This window comes from Rhopilema esculentum, chromosome 12 (genome assembly GCF_057945365.1).
Source record: "Rhopilema esculentum isolate cy_ngs chromosome 12, ASM5794536v1, whole genome shotgun sequence".
NCBI classification, from domain to species: Eukaryota; Metazoa; Cnidaria; class Scyphozoa; order Rhizostomeae; family Rhizostomatidae; genus Rhopilema; species Rhopilema esculentum.
In genome coordinates, this window is record NC_142826.1 from 7,385,501 (window position 1) to 7,406,196 (window position 20,696).

At 33.7% G+C, this 20,696-nt stretch overlaps 2 protein-coding genes across 6 annotated transcripts in view; one reads left to right on the forward strand and one right to left on the reverse strand.

Moving 5' to 3' along the window:
• LOC135681510 (uncharacterized) overlaps positions 1 to 20,696 on the reverse strand; it is a 73,922-nt gene that overhangs the window by 45,475 nt on the left and 7,751 nt on the right. For 3 of the 4 annotated variants that reach the window (XM_065196020.2, XM_065196022.2, XM_089111711.1), the window contains one exon: positions 6,636 to 6,769. The gene's annotated coding sequence lies outside the window, so the exon portion shown is untranslated. Of the gene's footprint in view, positions 1 to 6,635; positions 6,770 to 7,262; positions 8,839 to 20,696 lie in introns of those variants that run through there. The other variant, XM_065196021.2, reaches the window with a different exon arrangement.
• The window catches only part of LOC135681509 (cilia- and flagella-associated protein 61), a 32,699-nt gene that overhangs the window by 4,392 nt on the left and 7,611 nt on the right, over positions 1 to 20,696 (forward strand). For both annotated transcript variants that reach the window (XM_065196017.2, XM_065196018.2), the window contains exons 7-37: positions 85 to 152; positions 1,025 to 1,089; positions 1,383 to 1,512; positions 2,133 to 2,178; positions 2,365 to 2,399; positions 3,061 to 3,114; positions 3,399 to 3,426; positions 3,775 to 3,824; positions 4,337 to 4,412; positions 4,785 to 4,854; positions 5,443 to 5,618; positions 6,732 to 6,771; positions 8,827 to 8,895; positions 9,082 to 9,152; positions 9,277 to 9,366; positions 9,819 to 9,855; positions 10,439 to 10,516; positions 11,127 to 11,264; positions 11,686 to 11,754; positions 12,144 to 12,196; positions 12,641 to 12,716; positions 12,817 to 12,867; positions 13,497 to 13,573; positions 14,577 to 14,669; positions 14,957 to 15,043; positions 15,495 to 15,651; positions 16,259 to 16,361; positions 18,683 to 18,856; positions 19,412 to 19,527; positions 19,924 to 19,972; positions 20,289 to 20,418. In XM_065196017.2, the coding sequence (XP_065052089.2) occupies positions 85 to 152; positions 1,025 to 1,089; positions 1,383 to 1,512; positions 2,133 to 2,178; positions 2,365 to 2,399; positions 3,061 to 3,114; positions 3,399 to 3,426; positions 3,775 to 3,824; positions 4,337 to 4,412; positions 4,785 to 4,854; positions 5,443 to 5,618; positions 6,732 to 6,771; positions 8,827 to 8,895; positions 9,082 to 9,152; positions 9,277 to 9,366; positions 9,819 to 9,855; positions 10,439 to 10,516; positions 11,127 to 11,264; positions 11,686 to 11,754; positions 12,144 to 12,196; positions 12,641 to 12,716; positions 12,817 to 12,867; positions 13,497 to 13,573; positions 14,577 to 14,669; positions 14,957 to 15,043; positions 15,495 to 15,651; positions 16,259 to 16,361; positions 18,683 to 18,856; positions 19,412 to 19,527; positions 19,924 to 19,972; positions 20,289 to 20,418 (2,556 nt within the window). The remainder of the gene's footprint in view (positions 1 to 84; positions 153 to 1,024; positions 1,090 to 1,382; positions 1,513 to 2,132; positions 2,179 to 2,364; positions 2,400 to 3,060; positions 3,115 to 3,398; positions 3,427 to 3,774; positions 3,825 to 4,336; positions 4,413 to 4,784; positions 4,855 to 5,442; positions 5,619 to 6,731; positions 6,772 to 8,826; positions 8,896 to 9,081; positions 9,153 to 9,276; positions 9,367 to 9,818; positions 9,856 to 10,438; positions 10,517 to 11,126; positions 11,265 to 11,685; positions 11,755 to 12,143; positions 12,197 to 12,640; positions 12,717 to 12,816; positions 12,868 to 13,496; positions 13,574 to 14,576; positions 14,670 to 14,956; positions 15,044 to 15,494; positions 15,652 to 16,258; positions 16,362 to 18,682; positions 18,857 to 19,411; positions 19,528 to 19,923; positions 19,973 to 20,288; positions 20,419 to 20,696) is intronic.

The following is a 20,696-nucleotide window of genomic DNA, read 5'->3' on the forward strand; positions in this document are numbered from 1 at the left end:
TATTTGCTTCAAATATTTAGGCAATATTTATAATTAGCATTATTAATATGAGATGAGTAGTTGAGTTTTGATTATTCTTGAAAGGGTTGAAGACCATGATGACCTGATGCCAATATTCAACCGACATAATGCTGAGCTAACAGCTATGTATGGTAAAGTACAATCCCCCTTGATTTTGCATTTCCCCCTGATGACAGAGTTGATTTCATACACTTTTCATACAGCATTCTTTCCTACAGATTTCCTAGTTACTTTTCTTCCAAAAAATATATTTCTTTAAAAAATAATTTTTATGTCTTTTTGCCTTAAATACTGAATAATAAAACCTGAAAACAAGTAATAAGCTAGCTTTATTTGACTTTATATATGTATATTTTTTCTGCATATTATTTTTGGTCTAGGATTCATAATTTCCTTGTAAACCCAATTTATCTTGAGAGAATACAAATATAGCTAATCCTAAGTTTAATCTCATCTTTTTGTAATGTAGAAGACAACAGACACTCCAGAATCCTCCAGAAAGCTGGTCATTGTCTCTTTAGCGGATATAGTGATTTTGTTCAAAATAGTAGATTCCTATAAAGGATTTCATCCAGAGAATAAAGAATTAACTTGAATTGATATTTGGAAGCACAGTAATAACATGATCCAAACGTTTGTCAACTGCCGGTTTGTGTACCAGATGTTTCCATTCTTCTAATCCCTATAAAGTGAGATCTATAATACGGATGGCCAAGTATCTTTAAAGGATTTCTCCAAAAATGAACAAACAACTTCTTTTGATAAATTTCTGTTGTGATCAAATTGTTTAGAAGCAACCTCTAGACAATTGATACCTCTCTACAACGAACAGTTATTTCAGTCCCACAAGGTCTTCAAATTTGGTTCACAGTCTGTAGAGAGGTGTCAAGTTGGTTTGCAAATGTAAGATGCTGGTTGACGTCATAAGTTTTCATACTACAATCTTTTCTTGTTTGTTGGCAATGAACTGTGCTTTCTAATGTTTCATTCTGATGCTTCGCAGGTGACTTCTTTCTGTCTGAGCTTATTGAAGCACAAGATGAGCAAAACAAGACAATAGTTGCAGACGTATGTAATAACTTAATCTAAATTGTCATTAATCAAAGGATTGTTGCCAAAAAACCACGAGGGCAACCCAGGGGAGGTGGCTGCATTTCCTTTGATTTATTTTCAAACCATTTGAAGGTGCTATGAGTATTATAATGTGTAACACATTTTTTACATTCAGAAAAATTTCTGTAGTATAAGAAAATTCTACATTTCTTGCATTTCTTTTTTGTCTGAAATTTTTCTAATTTTCATGGCCTGTTTTATTTGTTTTGACAGTGTACTTTGTATTCAAATGATGATTTTTTTGCCAGGTGGATGGAACAGCATTTGGTTTCATGAGCTTGTCTAGTGACGTAGATATTAAAGTGCTGGATAAATGCTTTGAGCTGGAGCCTTTTAATGGCTTGAAAAGTGTTCCAAAAAAGTTAAAACCTAAAGAAGGTAATATCCGTAAAAAGTGAGCCACTTACAGTCAACAATTAAAATGACTAATTTGTCACTGAACATTGATTTCATTATGAGTTAGATTGTAAAGAGCAGAGTTAGAGTCACAAACCTTGAATCTTCAACTTTAACTTAACCTTTCATTTTTTTCAAAATTTTTCACTTGAAAAAATAATAACCTTTGTGTTAAATTTGATGTGAAATGATTAAAAAGAGAGGTCCTGAACTTTTCTGCTGAAAATTGTCTAAAGCAATTTATTTTTAAAAGAGCCCTGAAGGAGCGCGATACTCAGTATTAAATAAACAAGAATTATTTGGTTTAAAGTGAGTGTTGACTTCTGAGCTGCTTCGAATGCTGTCACAGGAGATAAAAGGGTTTTTATTAGTCCTTGGTTGTATAACGTTGATGAGATGCACGCCTGCTGAGAGCGGTGGACCTTAGCTTTCGACCCCATTACACAGCACATTCTATAGCACTAAAAGTTGTATAAACTGTGCACAATAACAAGTGCCCATTTTGCCGAGGAAGGCATTTAAATCCTGCACTCTATGTTCTCAGAGTATTTGTATAAATAGTTGAATACCTCTCTTCATATTACTTCGTATTTTGATTACAGCTGTAGAAGAAAAAAATATTGTAAAACGCGATTCATTTAAGTCAAGGTAAGTCAGATATATCTTGCTTTTTTTAACTAAGTGACTTTGAAAATGTTTTCCTATAGCGTCTCGTCCTGTACGGGGAAGAGCATTTCACTTTCCTTCTAGCATATCTGTTGCTCGTTTTAAATTACTTTCTGATCTCCATAATTCGGATCCAAATGTCTCTTAAACATTAAAATTTATTTGCAGACCCGCAACTGAAATATCAATAACAATAAAAACAGGTACTTTTTAGTTAGTTTTTATGAATTGTTATAAATCTTTTGCAGCGAATTAATTGTTAATTGGTGGTTTTCTTGACTTAATATTAGATTTTGAGTCTTTTCACATTTGTTGTGTGGGAGGAAATGTGATTAAAGAGCCTTTTTGCAAAATCAAACCTATATACATAGTACATTTGGTTGAAATCTTTTTATTTTCTGGCTTCCTGTTTCCCATCAAAATGTACTATATTATTTCGCTAGTCTGCTATTAAAGTAGCTGGGTGGACCCTCCACAAAGAATTCATAATAGCTTTATCTGATTGATCGTTGCGCATTTACAAGGTCAGACTGTTCATCGTTTATTAATTATTTATCAGTAATACTGAATAAATTTTGGAGCTGATGAAAACTTGGGAATGCATTTTAGTTTCACCGTAACCTTGTCTTATTAACCGGCATAATTTTGGAAAATAGTGTGAATATTTAGCCTAATTCCTATAGACAGACAAGAAACTCAAAAAATTGAAAATGTTATTTTTGTTGATGTATATATGTAACTTTTAGGAAGACTGATGAAATTCTTCAACTAGTTTTTGATTATAAAGTTGAATTTTGTGTTTATAAAGTTATAAAGTTAACTTAAGAAGTTGAATTTTGTGTTGTAGAAATAATTTTCTTGTAGAGGATTCGTCATCACCAACAGCTCTTTCAGTGACATCTCCTACACATAAACCAGGTTTGAAAGTATTTACGTATATGCGATTACCAATTCTTTGTGTTAGATTGATTGATCGTTTTCCTGTCAGCTTATTTAGATATCATGAAGTATAGACATTGTCATCGCTATCTTTCTACATTTTGTGTTGATAACCACTTTAACTGATGTTATGTAGTATATTCATGTATAAAAGACAGAAATCAATTTCTGTGCGATTTCGGCGACGAACTTGTTAGCTAACTCCCTTAAAAATAATAATCATTTTCTTAATTTTTGTAGTTTTGTTTCTTTTATCATTTTAGGTGAAGATGTTTCAGGCCCTCCTGGAAGGTGAGAGCTAATTTTCTACGCTTTGTGGTTTCATTTATACTTCAAGTATTTGTATTTCTTCTTTTAATGGTTTATTTATTCAATTATGTTTTCGTCTATTCTTAGCTCTTGGCATGATATACATAGAAGTCCAGATTTGAAGTACCTTAACAAAATTTACTGTTCCGTGAATTACCTGGATGAATATTTATCTATCAACGGCCAAGTATGGTTACTCCACGATTTCATTAGTAAAATAGCCAACGTCAAAACGTGACATATACCTTATTTGCATTGTAAAATTACTTTTATATAGCCTTCTTTAAAGGTTTTATAATTTGCCGAAAACTTATTTTTAAACAATTCCAGTACTTTACCTGTGTCAGCCGGCCGCAAGGGGAAATCGCCAGTTGCAAAAGGTAAGCCTTCCATATTGGAAATAATGGCGCTTTGTAGTACAGGCAGGTTCCTATGATCTAAAGTGCGTCTTTCAATTCTTCTAAGAACTGTTTTGAGTATCTGAAAATTCTTAACTGTAACCAAATTTATCTTTTCACATTCTGTAAACTTTTTCCTACTAGCCCTTTACAATGGCTTGTCAAACTCTTCTAAGCTCCATCTGTTGAAAATGATGTATAGAATTACTCTCTTATAAACAATCTTATTTTTTCTGTTCTCCAAATCTCCCAATAAGCAGCTAATTGACCACAAGATCAGGGAAAACATGAGTCTTATGGTCAGAGACTGAAAATTTCTGGCAAAAGCAATGTTAATTTGGATATATCAAACCTTACCTAGGTTTCATATTAGCTGAGATTGTTGATTTTTTCCCTTTGTCTTTATGCAGATATGACGAACCTTCTGTTAGTATATATTGACAAAATTAATTGATAGTTTCAAAAATTTTGAAATCAACTCTCGTCTTGTACAGGATCTTTTCATCGTACAAAGCAAAAAAGTGCCAAACCCAAGGATAAAGATGCAGAAAAAGCTGAAAAAGTCGAAAGGTGCATTATGATGTAAAAAGCTGAAAATTCTAATTAAGATTCTCTGCCAGACCAAACACTTATGGCATTGTGATAAAACTTTTGGTGTAGAGGGAAAGGCAATGTCTGTGAATGGCTACATCTTGTCGGTCAACTTTCGGTAGCTTTTGTTCTTATTGCACGTTTTCATAATCAGTTCATAATATTACAGTTGATTTGCAAGCTGGATTTGAACTAAATGCGAATTTTACAGCGAAGGGCTTTGAAATATTCCAGGCACCAGCACTGGCTCTGTATACACACTTGACAATCCTGGTACACATGCATGTAGCCAGTATTTTGAGACATATCGAGTGCAGTCAAACATAACGTCTTATCGCATTTATTTGACAGAGCAGTGACACCACTAAAAACACCAGCACCCGATGAACATCCTGTAGATGTCAAGCCAATTGCATCCGAGGTATGCTCTTAACAGGTTTTTATTAAAACATATTTTCATCTTATTAGAATTGCCTGTGGCTATTATTTACTAGTACTTTGCTTCTCCATTATTTTTAAATGTCACACCTGATTTGAAACTTTCTTTTTACGTGTATTAACACCAATGTAAAACTGTTCCTCCTTTATATGTAGTAAATCATACTCCTCCATTTTTAAAAGCCTTTATATAAAAAAGATTTGAGCAGGGAATGATGCCTGATATATGATTCTTTTTGTTTCTAAGTCACTGCAGTATATCGTTATCTAATTTTTTAAATAAATATTTGCATTGAAGAAAAACGCGAGTCTTTTTGGAGGTTCTCGAGTTTGAAAGGTTGCCTGATGATCGTATTAAGCGACAAACTCGGAGTAGCAGCTTACAAACGTCCTTTTCTATACTGCAAAATTGTGTACAGCTCCGTGTAAATTTTATTAATTTGCTAGTAAACAATTCAAGTAAAGGAACACGCCATTTTTGGCCTGGTCTCTTTCATCTAAGTGCCATCTCGCAGTTAAGCATGTGAAGCATTCTGCTCTCATTTTATTGTTTTTGCTCTGGTTATCAAAGGTGGAGCGGGTGGAAGAGAAGGTCGAAGAAAAACCTAACGATGATGTCGCAGAGACTGAAGACATTGATAAAAAAGAAGATTTTGACGAACCTGAGGAGGAGCTCGAAGAATTAGAGGCAGTTGAAAGTGCTCTTTGCATTCAATTGTTTTGCATTGACGAGAAATATGAGATGCGGTAAGTTTTCCTACCTTTTTAGTAAAAGTACCATTGTCACGAAAAAGAGGGCAAAACGATTTCAAACTTAATGATATCCCCCTGATACAATTTGTAGTTACAGTTACAATTTGTAACAGTCACTCGTTATAAGCTCTTTTTGGTCTATATCATCTTGTCAGAATATAATCCTGAAATATCATTCTGTTATAAATCCTTTAGCTCTGCCTTAAATACAGTAAACGCGTATTTTTAAAGGTTTGTGGTCGCTTTTGATGTCTCATTCTTTCACAAAGATGTTTACAGCTTTTCGCAATTCTAGTTTACTAGACAAGGCCAATTCTCAAAGCCTTTTTTGTGGATGCCCTGTGTCGATCAGATGGTCGGACAACTGCTACAATGGGCTAAGCTAGCCCATGTCTAGCCATTTGATTATATCTAAGTGCATTATTAATATAAATACAATGTCTATCTTTAGTTTTTTTAAAGACGTCGTGAAATATTTTTATGAGTTTTTTCAATAGATCATTGACAAGTTGACGTATTTTTGTAAAGGCATTTTTGATGCTATTAGTGATCGACTGATAATTTCATTCCAGTAAATCAATGTTAGAGAGTGTTTAACTGGCCTGTTTCTGGTACCATTTATTATAAAAAAGATACCTAATGCAGTTATGGAATAAATTTCCATTCTCAGTCATTGAATTTAGTGAAGGTAGACCTTTTAAAGAAACAAATCTGCAAATGGTTGTAGCTGAATCCACAAAATATAAAAACTGTAAGGCCTTTAACTGATTTTTGTTTCAGGTTTTTATAATCTTAGAATATAACTATAACAGCGCCGGTTTTCCCTTTGCCGTCATAAATTACCTTAACCAATCCCCTAATTTTGCCAACATGTACTTAATAGTAATACTTCCCGGAAATACGATGGAAACAGATGTCAAAATATCTCGTTCAAAAAGGCAACTTTTCGAGGCAAGAATCTCTCTATGATTCAAAATAAAATTATCGTTTTCATAAATTTTTCCAGCTTACCTTTTTATGATGACTAGGATAGTGCAAAGCTTCTGTTTTCTTGTCGTTTTCCACAGCTTTTTACTCACTGTAATCTAGGAAATGTTTACATTCTAGGTCGATGGATTTCCTCACCAAAGTGTTTGAGCTTTTTCCTGTAAGTTAATCAAGTTAATTTCATTAATTTATCATATGCAGTCAGGCACTGGACATAAATATTTTCAATTCTGAATTCTGCTTATGTTTACCAGTGGACACTTGACATGTTTAGGAATGATATCGTCCGAGCTCCGAATATCTACATACACTGAGCTCTCTTGTTGTGGTTTATACAATCCCTACAGAGCTTTTCATCAATTGACTGGTTTATATCTGACTGACTCAAATTTAATAAGATGACGATTCTAATTTCTAGCCATGAATATCATAGGTCAATACTAGACTATTATACCTTCAAGCAGAATCTCGAGATATTCCATCTTTATCTCGTAGATTTTCTTTGTTTGCTATTTGATTTTATCTGCGTCTTGATCCACCCGCACATAAGTTTGTTTTATAGCTATAGAATTTCTTTGATAAAAAATATACAAGTTTGTTATTATTTCAAGGTTATTGGGGATCTTAGTAGCAAGGTGCATGTATGGTTACCTGCTTGTAAGGACAGCTGTTTTCATTTTGAAATTTTGAAAAAGGTAATCCCCACACCACACCAAGGATTAAGAGCCATACCAGCAGAGTATCGGTGAACTAGATGCAATAGACCAAGCAAAGTCTTAACCTCATTGAACAAAATTCTGTTCAATTGAATGTCAAAAACAAAGCTTCTTTTCTATTTGTGCATTAAAAATTATTTTGGAAAGCTTCCAATGTGTTAGTAAATGGAGGGTGACATATTCTCTTTGTCGAAAAATATTTGACCTGGTTGTCAACCCCGATGGGCTAGCGACGGGCAAGGCTGCAGATATCTTTGCTTGAATAAAAAACCCAATGACGAAGTTAGTTGCAAGTTCTTATTTTTTCCATGCGTATACTCAACTTGTCGGACATGGTGCTGATCTCATTTGATTCAACTAACACAAAAGTCTATATACTGCTAATATCTTATATAGTTCTGTATAAATTTTTTTAATTACTTGCCTTTGTTTTGACTGTGTGATGTTATTCAATATTGTGACGCCGAGAAACCCAGTATAAGTTCGAACTGGTAGCGAATATTTTGAAATGAATTTGCATATTAAATTTGTTCAGTCTGTAGGATTATTTTACCTGGTATTTTTTATCCTTTGTTTGGGAATTTTTCGGATTTTTGCAAAGTTATGTCATTTTCAAAGCAATTGGTCAGTAATTTAAGCCTCTGAATATAAGATTATATTTCTTGATAATGAAAATGTGATTGGAATTGCAAATATAGTCCAAATATGTCAAAAACTCAATCCCTACAACAAAAGTATGTCCTTCAAAATGTTCTTTAAAAGCAAACCTTTCAAAGCGTACTAAAGCTCTTTGTTTGACACTGTTCAGAATTGCCTTCGTTGATCCAGTATGTTTAAGAATATCTGCTGTTATTGAATATCAAGCAGCTAAAATCCTTATTAATATATGGAAAACCCAAGACAAATTTAAAAAAACCTAAGACAAATCTCAACCGTTTTTCACTATTGTTTCTTCTCATCATAACAATTATGGCCAGTTTCAATAGTTCATGTTTGGAACCTGACTGGCTTTGGCTAAACACTTATAAATACGTAATCAACATTGAGTGTTTGAAGAAAGAAACAGTCGAAGTCTGGCGTTTTCAACTTTTAGTCTTAAATATTGCGGTGCTACAACCATTTTTGGCAGGTATTCGAGGCATAGACAATCTAAGATTTTTTGTAAGAGTGGCCGTTCAAGAGGATTCTTTTAACCTAATTACAGATCTTTGTTGTCGATCTGGTCTTTTTAGATCTATAGAGATTCGCATTCTTCCCTCAAATTTCTGAAATATTTTCAAAACCAACAAAAATTTTAATATACGATTTCATGTCTGCTTAACTCATATAAAAATTCAAAACACACTGCGGTGTTAAATTAATCTTCGCATAGCCTTCCTTTGTTTCGTTTTGAATTTTGATGCGGAGAATAGTGTTTCAAAATAGTTATCAATTTTGTTAAATTTTTGTTACATTTTAGGTTTTTTTTAATCAGCTTACCATTTTGTTTAATTTCATAGCATAAAGATTTTTGTATCGTAACCATCCCTCACACTGTACCGGAGTTTCCACTGCTTCAAAGTTTCAAGGTATGGTTTTTTATTTCTCTGTTTGATTTTTCAGAAAAATACCATCTTAAGTGTTAAATCGATCCTAAAAATCATCTTCTGGGTCGCTTTTTTCTCTTTTATGTAGCATCCTTCAGGTAGATATATCGAAGTAGTATTAAGCCTGATACATCATATTTACACCTTGCTTTTTTTTTCTTCGTCCAGCGAGCAACACCGAAACCAGAGAGTACTTTGTCTCAAGAACTTTACGTTTTCCACAGAAACGGACTCCTGAGGTAGTTGAATGATTTTTTTGTTTATACTACGAAAACCTTCTCATTTTATTTAAAACATAACTAAGTTCTGTCTCTAATTAAATGCTACGTATATTTTGATATCATTGTTTGTATTTCATATTAGTTCCATCAATGTTCGATCTTGCAAAGAAGAAGACCAACAAAGAGTTGAAAAACTCACCAGAAATATATCTGGGAAAGAACAACTTATGAAGTAAGTGCTAAGATTTGGTCAGTGATATGAATTGTGCAACTTCGAAAGATTTCAAAACAATCTCCTTCAATTACTGTTGTTTTTAAAAAAGGGCAATACATGTGTTACCATTCAACTTCGATGTAACATTAAAAACAACCTCACTTTTCATCTTCACTGTGAAGTCATTTTTCAATGTTACGAAGCTACAATACACAGATAGGGTGTGCCATTTCTGCTAGAGGGGTCCTATTGACTTGTTCCCAGGCCTATTTGTATATTAAACCTAGAAATTTTAAGCTTGATTGATTTAGAAAAACTCTTTTCCTCGATGTTACAGCTACTCGCTAAATTATCGCTTGAAGCTCGATTTTAATATAGTTTCTGTCAGTTTTAGTTAATTTTTTAGGTTTTATTCTGTATGTAGATACATTCTTATTCAATCGATAACTAATTTTGCATTTATTTTTTAGAGATGTTAAACGGTTTCTTAACGCCTGGCGAGATAAGGTTAGATATGTTTTTAGAAAAAATTTTTGACTGAGAGTCATAAAAAATCCTTTAAGCATTTGTGCACAGGTAAGATAGAGAATCTACCACAGTCGAAGCATCCGAATTGTGCCGTGTTTAAATGCGATCACCTGAAAGCTCCACATCATAACTGTCATTCTGGCTTGTCACAACCTTTTTGATTACATGCAATTTTTTCTCTTGGCCTAAATGTTGTACTAAATTGGGAGATTCGTATAATTTATGTTGAGATTTTTGCTCCTTGCAAATGCACGCCTTGATCTTTGCACAAACCCTATAAACCTATTACTGAACGCGTCTTAATTATATATTAAATAGCACCAGTTTTTGTTTTATTTTTCATGTTAAATGATGTTCAGTGGCATGTTTTTTTCAATATTAATATAAAATGTGCAATCATTGTGTTCGACCTGTAAATGATTTAAAAGGTACTCATATTAAAATTAGGGGGACCTCGTTAAACTTTAGCAACTAAAGGCCCATCTCTTTTATTCTTGATCATTATTCTGTGACAAGATTATTACTCTTACTTGTGTCTTATTATTTCTGATTTTTTTCTAAGGATGGCACTCCTATTAAATGCTACGTTGCGGAATGTGTTGGACAAATTATTGGTATCTCAGTTATACGTCAAGAAGAGGTATTTGATTATTACCAGCCTTAATTCAAATTTGCTGGAACAACAACACATATTTTTAATTTTTTTGATATGTTTCTTTCGCCAGACTTTCTCAGAAACTTCGAATAAGTTTTAGAGACTTTTATGAAGGGGCGTGTATTTTGTCACAGTCTATACATTTATACTCCTTTAATGTCACAACCTGTTTACATCAATAGAATTGACTGATTTTCTACTTCAAAGCTCTGTCACTTCAATTCTTTTCTTTCTCATTGTTAACTAAAAGTAAAATCTTCAAAGGAAGAATTTCATGAGAACAGAATTTTGATCTAAGCTTGTAACTACTTCCCTTACCACTCACCCAGTAGCACAGCCCGGGTGGTAAGATTGGGGGGACGGAGGGAGGAAGGCGAGTTGAGCGAGGGAAACATGGGGGTCCAAAAACTTGGAACTCCAGAAAAAGACCCTTTTTCAAAGATCATTTTCATTTTTGCCATTGGGAGGGGGGGTGCGTCCGCCCTCTTTTGCCTCCCCCTCACTACGCCATAACACTCACCCTATGTTTCCTCACACCTTCAACTGTTCAAAATCTCTCAGCAATGAATGTAAATGGCAATTCTGTTTCTTCCAGGACATTGAGTTCATCCGTGCTCACTACAATATTGAAGATTTTGTTTACTTCAATCATCACAAATACGAAGAGCATGGCCATCTGAACCATTTTGTAATCAACCCGGCGTTTGCACATTTCACTAAACATTTCCTAAAAGTATGTAACAAATTTTAGATTGCTGTGGTGATCTTTTTATCCTATGCCTCATCGTTATTTGTTTGGGTGCATATGATCAGTATGGCGATGATTATGATGCATACAGTTTGTAAATCAAAACAAAAAATTGATCGTAGAACCCAATCTGTATAGAATGTCACCTTGAATAACCATTGTAGCTATATTTGTTATAAATGTTATGATGCATATTTGACCATTATTGAGGCGTGACATCCATTAAGCAATACTCATGATTCTACGTGGTAGTAATAACTTTGCGAGTCAAGAAAACAATATACATCGCTACTACACGCAAAAAATAAGTAGACTTCTTTTGCTGAAAAATTTCAGCTCTTTAATATAATCCCAAAAACTACTCGATTTAAACATCATACCAGTGAAATGCTTGTTTCAATTCTAGGAAATTCTTCGCCTCTCAACAAAGTCATGTTTGTATTATCCGTTATACAAATCGCTATCCGATGCTCAGGTATCTAACTTTCTTTTTCAATCATTTAGATAAAGCCAGGTGTAAGCTTCCCATAAAATCGTCAGCGATTTGTATCACGCAATAACTAGAATTTTTCTTGTCCAATCTCGCAGTAGTTGTGTTGATCTCCTAGTAGCTAGCTACTTATGATAATTCAAGCAACGAGTTTTCGAAGGATTACCGCCACAGATTTCACGTTTAGCAAACCCTAAATCGGATTTAAACTGACAATTTTGCCTTCGTCTTTTTGCTTCAGCTGTTTTTTGCTAATTTCCTTTATAATTTTTTCTCCATACCTATGTTTTGATTCTATCTTTGATATTTAGGACGTCCCATATGGTAATCGACGTTATTCATTATCGTAACAAGTTTTGATTCCATGATTGTAGGTCAAAAGTCCACACAGTTTAGTTACATGTCTCAACGAATTAGTACCAATCAGGTAAATATTGTGTATTGTACGTAGTGAATTTCAAACAGTGCTTTCTAGAGCTGTTCAATAGCTCGACAATATATTTTTGAATCCTATGCAATATTTCTTTCGACAGGAAATGTGGAGCTGAGGTGCATCCCTCCTAGTTTAAGAAAAACAATAATAATTTTGTCTTTAATAATGATGAAAACAGAGATAGGGAACCATAATGTCTTCATGTTTGGGACTTAGTTTCTTAATTGAACAAAACTAAGAAGATTCGATTTTAGCGAAAGCCCTTGCCATTCTTTGTCATTGGTTTATATTCCCGATAAACTGTATATACAATAATACCTAAAGGCACGTAGTTTAGCTATACTTTGACAATAAAGTATGGCTTTTAGTAAAACAATTTCCACATGTCTCAAAGCCTGTATTTCAATTTATATAAAGGAAGCTTGACTATCGTTTAAGGATGAGGAGGCAGATAGTGTACCCATTGAAAGAACTTGGAATCAACGCTCCTTCCAAAAGGATTCTAGCCGACCAGGTAGAATCTGAATTCTTTCGATATATTTTCAGCAATTTCTCAGCTATTTGATACAGGTAATCTGAAATCCCCTATGCTATTAATTGATCTTTTCTCTTAGGCTGGCTACTCGCTATTTCATATAAACAGGAAGCTGACCTTAGAACCAAAGGTAGGGCTCTTGGCAGTTGATGACCATCTCTTCGCCAATCCAATCGTAGTTATTTTACTATTATTCTAAGCTGGTTATGGCTATGTCAACCAAAAATAAGATTTATGATTAGTTTGAATTTTCGAGACCATTTTCCTTGGCATCAGAACTTGATATATTTGTAAATATCTGTAAAATCATAAATACCTCACCCTCTATCACATGTCTTTCCATTTTATCCTCGTAAAGGCCAGTGAGAGAAGCAAATATGTAAGAAACGCTAAGCCTACATCAGTGTATTTATATAAGATATTCAGTTATGTTTCATGATAGTTTTAAGCCCTTCGCGTTGCCCAATCTTTTTTAAATGCATAGCTGATTGTTTTCAATTTCTCCTTTTTCAATAATTGGGTCTGCTTTACGCTTGTTTATAATGCCTTTGGTATGGACTTGATATTGGCTACAGAGAAGATGTGCCATTAGACACTCTGTGGTATAGTCATGTCTTTCCCTTGTAGTTTGATTGTAATATTATAAGATTGAAGTATTTTATTAATCCAGTATTTGTATTATTAGTAAAAATATAGTATCTGCTATATTCTAGAATATTCTAGTACCATAGTTCTTCAATTTGCCCTTTTATCTTTTAGATTGCTATAAATGTAAGGGTGGTTGTTGTTGGTGCATCTGATGTTGGCGTTTCGTGCTTGGATTCGTTGATCCATTGGTAAGGAGAATTTCTAGCACTTAATCAAATTCTACTTATGTTTTATAATCATTATATTCAAAATATCCTTTTATTTACGATCAACAGCCAAATGTAATGGTGTGAATTCGAATTAATGGATTTAAGTTATGGGGGTCCATGTTTTATTATATTTCAAAATGTTTAGTATTTACATGTCCAGCTGTTTATATCTTTAAGTTCTAATCTAACCTATTTCTATCTCTAATAATAATGGTCTTTTATGTATAGAAATGTTAATAAAATATTTAAAACTATAATATGCCTTATAAATAATGATGATAATTTTTCTTTATGATAATTCTGATGCCTTATATAATAAAAGTGATAATATCATACATTTGTAAAATTAATGGCAGCTTAACCTATACTTTAAAGTAATGATAATAATGCTAATATACTTAATTATAATTTTAGCAGTAATTATCGACCTTATGAAAAATAGCTTGTGAAGTCTTTGTAAATATTCTGATTACATATGTCTTATATGATAAAGTGATAGTAACATATATTATAATGTAAATTGTAATGATGATATACTTTTGTTATGATAATAGTAACGGTAATAACATACCTTAATGATTTTAGTAGTTATCGTGCATAATGACAATAAAAAAGATTAGGGTTTTTGATAATTATGATAATGATAATGTACTTGATGAATAATGACAATAATGTATCTTTATAGGAATTTTGACGATGATATACCTTAGATGATAATATACCTAATATACCATTATGTTAATAACGATGATGAAGAGAAATGTATTAATCTAGTAATCGGCTTCTGCAACCACATTCCCTAACTTTGTCTCATCCTTTTTGAGTTCTTTTTCACAACAAGCAGTGCTCCTCATCATAGTTAAGTTCAGCGAATATCTTTTAACAATTTTCAACCTTAATATGATACCTGTCATCTTATCGCCAAAACTGCCTTTCATAAATCAGGTAATAATCTTTTCAAATTAATTTCATTTTTTTACAGCCCACATCTTTGTTTCAATAATCTTACTTTGGTTTCCACTAATGGATTAAAAGATCAGCTATCGATCGAAGAATCAAAGTATTTACCACACAGGTAAGCTTCTTGTACACGTTGTTTCTGCAAATGGTCGTTCAATATTTAGCTTTATGTCATTTTTCATTTTTTAAATAAAAGTAAACTTTCAGTGAGATCGGTTGCAATGATCATCTTAAAGTAACAATATATAAGCAATCATTTACCTTACTAAGCTGAAACATTCTCTGGGAAAATCTTAGTGGTCTCTCCCTACCAGATTCTTTCATTTATGATTTACTGGCAGCCATGGTCTCTGCAACCCAGCTCTTCAAAATTAATTTCTATTTATGGCTCTTTCATTTTAGTTTATGTTTCAACGCAAAAGAATACGATGCAATGGCTTTATCAACATGGGTCAATGTTATTGAAGGAAAGATGAATAAAATTGATCGGTAATTTCAAAATTCATATAGCTGCCATACCAGCTTAAAGGCAATAGACAGATGCTTACTGCTTAAGACATCTATCAATCAACAAAATTGGCCAATCAATAAGTATGATAGCACTCAGTTGCTTATTGATTGGCCAATAACTAATTAAAGGATGGTTTAAGCCACTTTAGTGCCTGTCGATTGCCTTGAAATACCGTACAATTCCTTTGTATTTTAAGATAGGAAATTTTCTTCGTCAAAATTAGAGATCTAAATCTAATTGAAGCCACACGTATCATTGTGCCTGGGCACGTGATACTTTTCTCTCAATTTTGTGTTTCTAATGCTTTTACTATATTTTATGAATTATATTCTTTTTTATTACGTTTTCCTTATTCCTTTCTTGTACATTTCAGTGCTAGTGATGTTATTGTGTCAGGCATGACCTATAGCTCTTGTCTTCTTTTTTTAGAGTGAACAAGCAGGTCGTGATGTCTAATGGGAAGAGAATCCCTTATGACCATCTGTTGCTCTGCACTGGGCAACAGTTTCAGCACCCTATACCATCTGGAGCAGATATCAAAACCCTGATCACAACAGACGAAGTGATGAAGAAAAAGCTCCCACGGGTATCTTTAGACTATTTCAACAAATCTTGTTCTCTTGTTGCAACAAAATCGTTAACAAAGATTGAGGTGTACATTGTAAAATAGAAAAAAATTATCAAATTTCGAGGCCAAGAGTTTTAGAGAAATGCACTTAGATCAAGTTCAATGCTAGATAGACATATATAGATATAGATACAGAAAAACTTAAAGGCAAAAGACCCTTTAGTGTTTTTGGATAACGAGCACAATATGCAACTCAACAAAGTATGAAGTCCATGAACTTGGCAGGTAAAGGAACTAATGAAACATTATATTAATTGCATTTTAAACATTTATTGAGCCAGTTTCAAGAATGGTTTTCCCTGTGCTCATTACAACGACCATTTCTCGATAAACTAAAGTCAGCAGGCCTAGGAACTCACATTAGGCGTGCAAAGGCATAGTATTGATCAATAATTAAATTGCCAGACACCATTCTGTTCGTAAACTCCTCAAGAATTTTCAGAGACCTCTAGCTTGATATTTGTTAAATCATTTCGATAACATACTTCATTAACTATCATTCTATATTGATATCAATTTAGTTTACAAAAACAATTTAACAATAGTATTTTTAACTTGATTCTAGAGCTACAAAGGTCCCATACCAAAAAATATTTTCATGCTAAACAACAAGGCAGACGTAGATACATCGTTGCAATGGATCAAGAAAATCTTTTTGGATTCACTTGGTAAGCAGTTCATTGTCCTTTATAATTTCAAAGGGAAAAGTAGTGGCGCTTTTTACCCTGATGAGGTGGGTGTGGGGAGATCACTAAAATTTATCTAGTGTCCAACAGCTTAATCGTTCAAAAGTAAGAAATATTTAATTGAATTATTGGCACCTCAATTTATCAAATTGACCCGAGCAAGGAAAACTAAAAGAATAAGAATTATACTTTGTATGGATTTGGAAAAAATTTGAATCACTAAGCAGTTGAAATATCTGACTTGAATATCTGATAGAAGGGGAAGAAGAAGAGTCCATACAAGCATGTGATGGTATAAAAGGGGTTAGGGTGGGGGCTTGCAACAAATTTTCTAAACACACCTAACATTTTTCCACCATTAAAATGGACATACCAAAACAAGGAATTCATCTGCAATTTCACCGACAATGAAATCTTTTAGTCTTCATTTTGGAGGTAGCTCTGTGTGTGCTCTCTCTGTTCTTTGCTTCGCTTAGAAGCTAGTGATTTTGCGTAGGCCTGTAAAGGGGGGGTGGTATAATAAGCAGCAGAGCTAACAAACGAGCTTGCTCAGAAGAAAAGTTAAGGTGTAGTTGAGAAAATAAGAGAGTTTTGATGTACTTTCTTGCTTCTCAAGTATAGGACAGTATCCAGTGCTGAACAACCTGTCTTTTCAATTTTAGGATTCATTCAACTCCTGTTACAATCCTCCCGTATTATATAATACTAAATAGGCACCCATTTACAGTTGTACTCCGGTTACTGTCACAATCTACTTGGCAGCATTGCTATGGCAAGATCTAAAAATTATCTAAAAATGTCTGCCTATTTACTGTGGACTGTGGCAAGATCTGAAAATGCTATCCAATTGCTTATGCTTTATTACGATTGGTTGATTGTTTCTAATCAGTTGCTTGCTTGGGAAAAGAAGCAATAAGTCAGAAGTCAATCCTAAAACGTCACAAGACAATGTTTCTTTTACTACCAGAATGCACTATATAGTTGCTTTGGTATTAGAAAACAATTTTCGTACAACTGTAAGAGCAAACTTTGTCCTCAAATCAATCTTAGTATGGTTAATAGAAGTTTAACGGACCCTAAGGCTCCGAAAAGCTAAATGTGTATAAAAAGAGTTAAAAGATAAGGTTAAAAGGTTTTCTCTAAATCTTGACTAAGTTGACCGCTAGCCTTCCCTTCCAAGGATTCAGTTATGAAAGAGCTCTGTCATACTTCTAGGCTCGAGGCAAAATCTAGCTATTTGATTGTCAATGTCAGAAATATTGATACAACACAGAGAAAGTTTCATTGTAATTATCTTATGTGAAACAAGAAGGAAATTAAAGAACAACAGGTTAAATCACTTTCAATCTGAATTCGGCTGATTTGTATAAATCGCTTTCTAAAAGGTTTTGAATGCTCACAATCGAACTTTCGTAAGATCATTATGATCACTGTCAGATCCTTATTACAATGACTCTGAATTCAAAGAGTAAACCACAGAGATATAACTTAGCCTGCCACATGTTGATTTTGAAGCAAGAGAAAAATAGCTAGCCGCGCCAACTTTTGGTCCGGCTAATTGGAAGAAAACTAGACTGCCTCTGCCCTTTATGAAAAGTTAGAAAACGTCAGAACCCAAAAATAGGGTGGTCACACGCCCAATAAATGTTAGACAGGCCAAAAAACAAAAATTATGCAAATTTGTACGCTTAATTTCCTTGTTTTCTGAGGAAGGTCTTTACAGCCCGCGGATATTGTCCCGAACATAGAGACACGACTCTTGTCCCCTCTCTGAAAACCTGACTTTTCAAGATCTGAAGGGGTTTTTTGCTTTTTCGGAGCCAATTCATTTCACCAAGAAGAAAAAGGACTAGGACATAGAAAGTCTCACTTACTTGGACTGTTAAACGTTTGTAGAGCATGGATAAGCATTAGTAGTCATAGTCGCTTTTATGAAGTACAGCAGTTGGTGAAAATGATGTTTGCTGAGTTATCAATTTTTGCAAACCTGCTTTAGCATTGGAATTTGGCCTTTGGTTTTTATTTAAAACATCTGTTTAGTAGCGTAGGAACTGGGGGCATAGAATGAGTAGGGACAAACTTTTTGCCCCCTTTTATCTGAAAATTGCCGCTTTTGCATGTTGTTATGATGCCCTTTGCCACTCCGATTTTCTAACACGCTCTTACTCCTCTACATCTGTTCGAATGGATCGTCTGGTAACATTTTTAGGGATTTTGATGTGCCTTCCATGAAACATTATTGTATGGCAATACCTTCTTGCTTGTATATGCAGTGCATAAGTGGAGAAACTTATTTCTTGCAGGAGCGGTGCTGGTATACGGTGCATCACTCGATGCATACAGCTTTATCCATGGTATTCTGGAGACAGGAATCAAGGGAGAGCGGGTTATTCTCGTAAAGCCACCATCTTATTCTCCGTCTTGTTTCAACAACCCAAGTATCGAAGAAATCATTGATTGTGTTTTGAAACAAAAAGGTACGTTATTGCAACACTTCTCATTTCAGCCTAATAGAGGCTATCCTGCTTCATTTATCACGAGCAATGCTCTCATGATTCATAACTTTGGATTCCAGAGCATTTAACGGACAGCAGTCGCTGGCCGGCAAAAAAGTAGGATCCACCCAAATTGAAGTTATAAGACCGCTCAATGTTTTCATTGCAAAATAGTCTCCTTTTTAAAACATGTAGTTTTCACGCCATTCTAAAAATTATATATTTTACAAATGTTGACCTATTTTAAATTCATAAATATGAAAAAATATGTCTTACCCAGACACAAAACTTTTAAAGGAAACTAAATAAAGATTGTTTGACCGAATTTGGAGACCTCCTTTTTACTGCTATTAGACACTGCAATTGCCAATACAGCACCCTTAACGCCCATATCTAGTTTGCCTGTCTAAGTATAACGATGTAAGTTCAAATGTAAGCTCAGCGAGTTAATTTCAAGCTCTCTGCATATTTGTTATTTGCCTTAGTTTTTCACGTAATTTGACATAATTTGGAAATTGTTAACCTTATCATTAACAGGCGTCACTATTTATGAGGATTGTATGCTAGCTGGATGGAATGACGAAGATAACAATTCAGAGGTCAGATGTGCGACTTTCACGACCAGTGCAAAGCCAATTAAACTTCAGTGTCAGGTAGGAATTTTTGTCAGGAAGTTTTTTACAAGTTAATATCAAGATTAAGATTACTACGAATTACTAAACTATACAGAACATACTGAATTACTACGAATATCGATTCTTTGCGCCAAATTTTCTGTCTTTTAAATGAATTATTTCTAAAAGAGTAGTTGTGCAAAGCTTTCTCGAAGGAAAATCAGCTGGATATTGGGAAACCTTTGTTTATAAAGAGACGAGGACAATAGCTAATCGAAAATTACCAGGAATGAAAAGGCAATTGCCCCCCCCCCTTAAGTATTTTTTTAAAAAGGCCCTGTAGTTGTGAAAATATTTTTTTCATATTCGAAGCAAATTGTTTCTTTGTACACGTCTTATTTATAGCTTGTATTCCTTTATCAAATTATTTTACAGGCATTCTTTTGTTTTCAAGAAAAGCGCGTTGATTACGATGCTTTCAAAGGTATATTTGACTTCCAATTTTTTTCCAGTACCGTGAATCAACAAGTTTGAGGTTATTATAGTTCTTGTGTTGTATTTATTAAATTTTCTATAGGTTTTAGTATCGTGACAATATGTAATAAGGAAGGTATTCATATGATAATCATTGTTCTGTAAACATAATATCTAATGGAAAGATATTTTAAGTACCAAATGCACCATAAGGATCCAATTTTCAATTTTGCTGCCATGTAATTATAGTTTTGCTCACACTTCCCTATTATTTGCAAACTAATTGACAATACGGTCTTAAGTTGTTCATTTTGTTCATTTTTTAGCTATTAACGACAGTTGCTTGGTCTATGATGGCAAACTTGTCATCGACACAAATTTTTGTACAAATGACCAGTACATAAAGGCAGCTGGATCTCTGACGAAGTATGCAAGAAAGTATCATGCTGGTGAAATGTAAGTTTATAACTGCGATGTCTTCTACAGTATGAATAAATACGGTGGTACGGTTAATTATTTTCTTGAGGCAATGAAAATTTTAACGTATCAAAGATATATTAAAAACAATTTCAAACCGTGCAATTTGGGGTCTCATGATCTTCTGTTTCCCTCTTACACTCACAAAAGCCCATAATTATTTAGTTGACGCTGTAGTTCTGCACATACTTTAAAGATTGTCATGATCAACACTAACCTGTTTGAAATTTGAAACAATTGCAGTCGGTTCGCAGTAA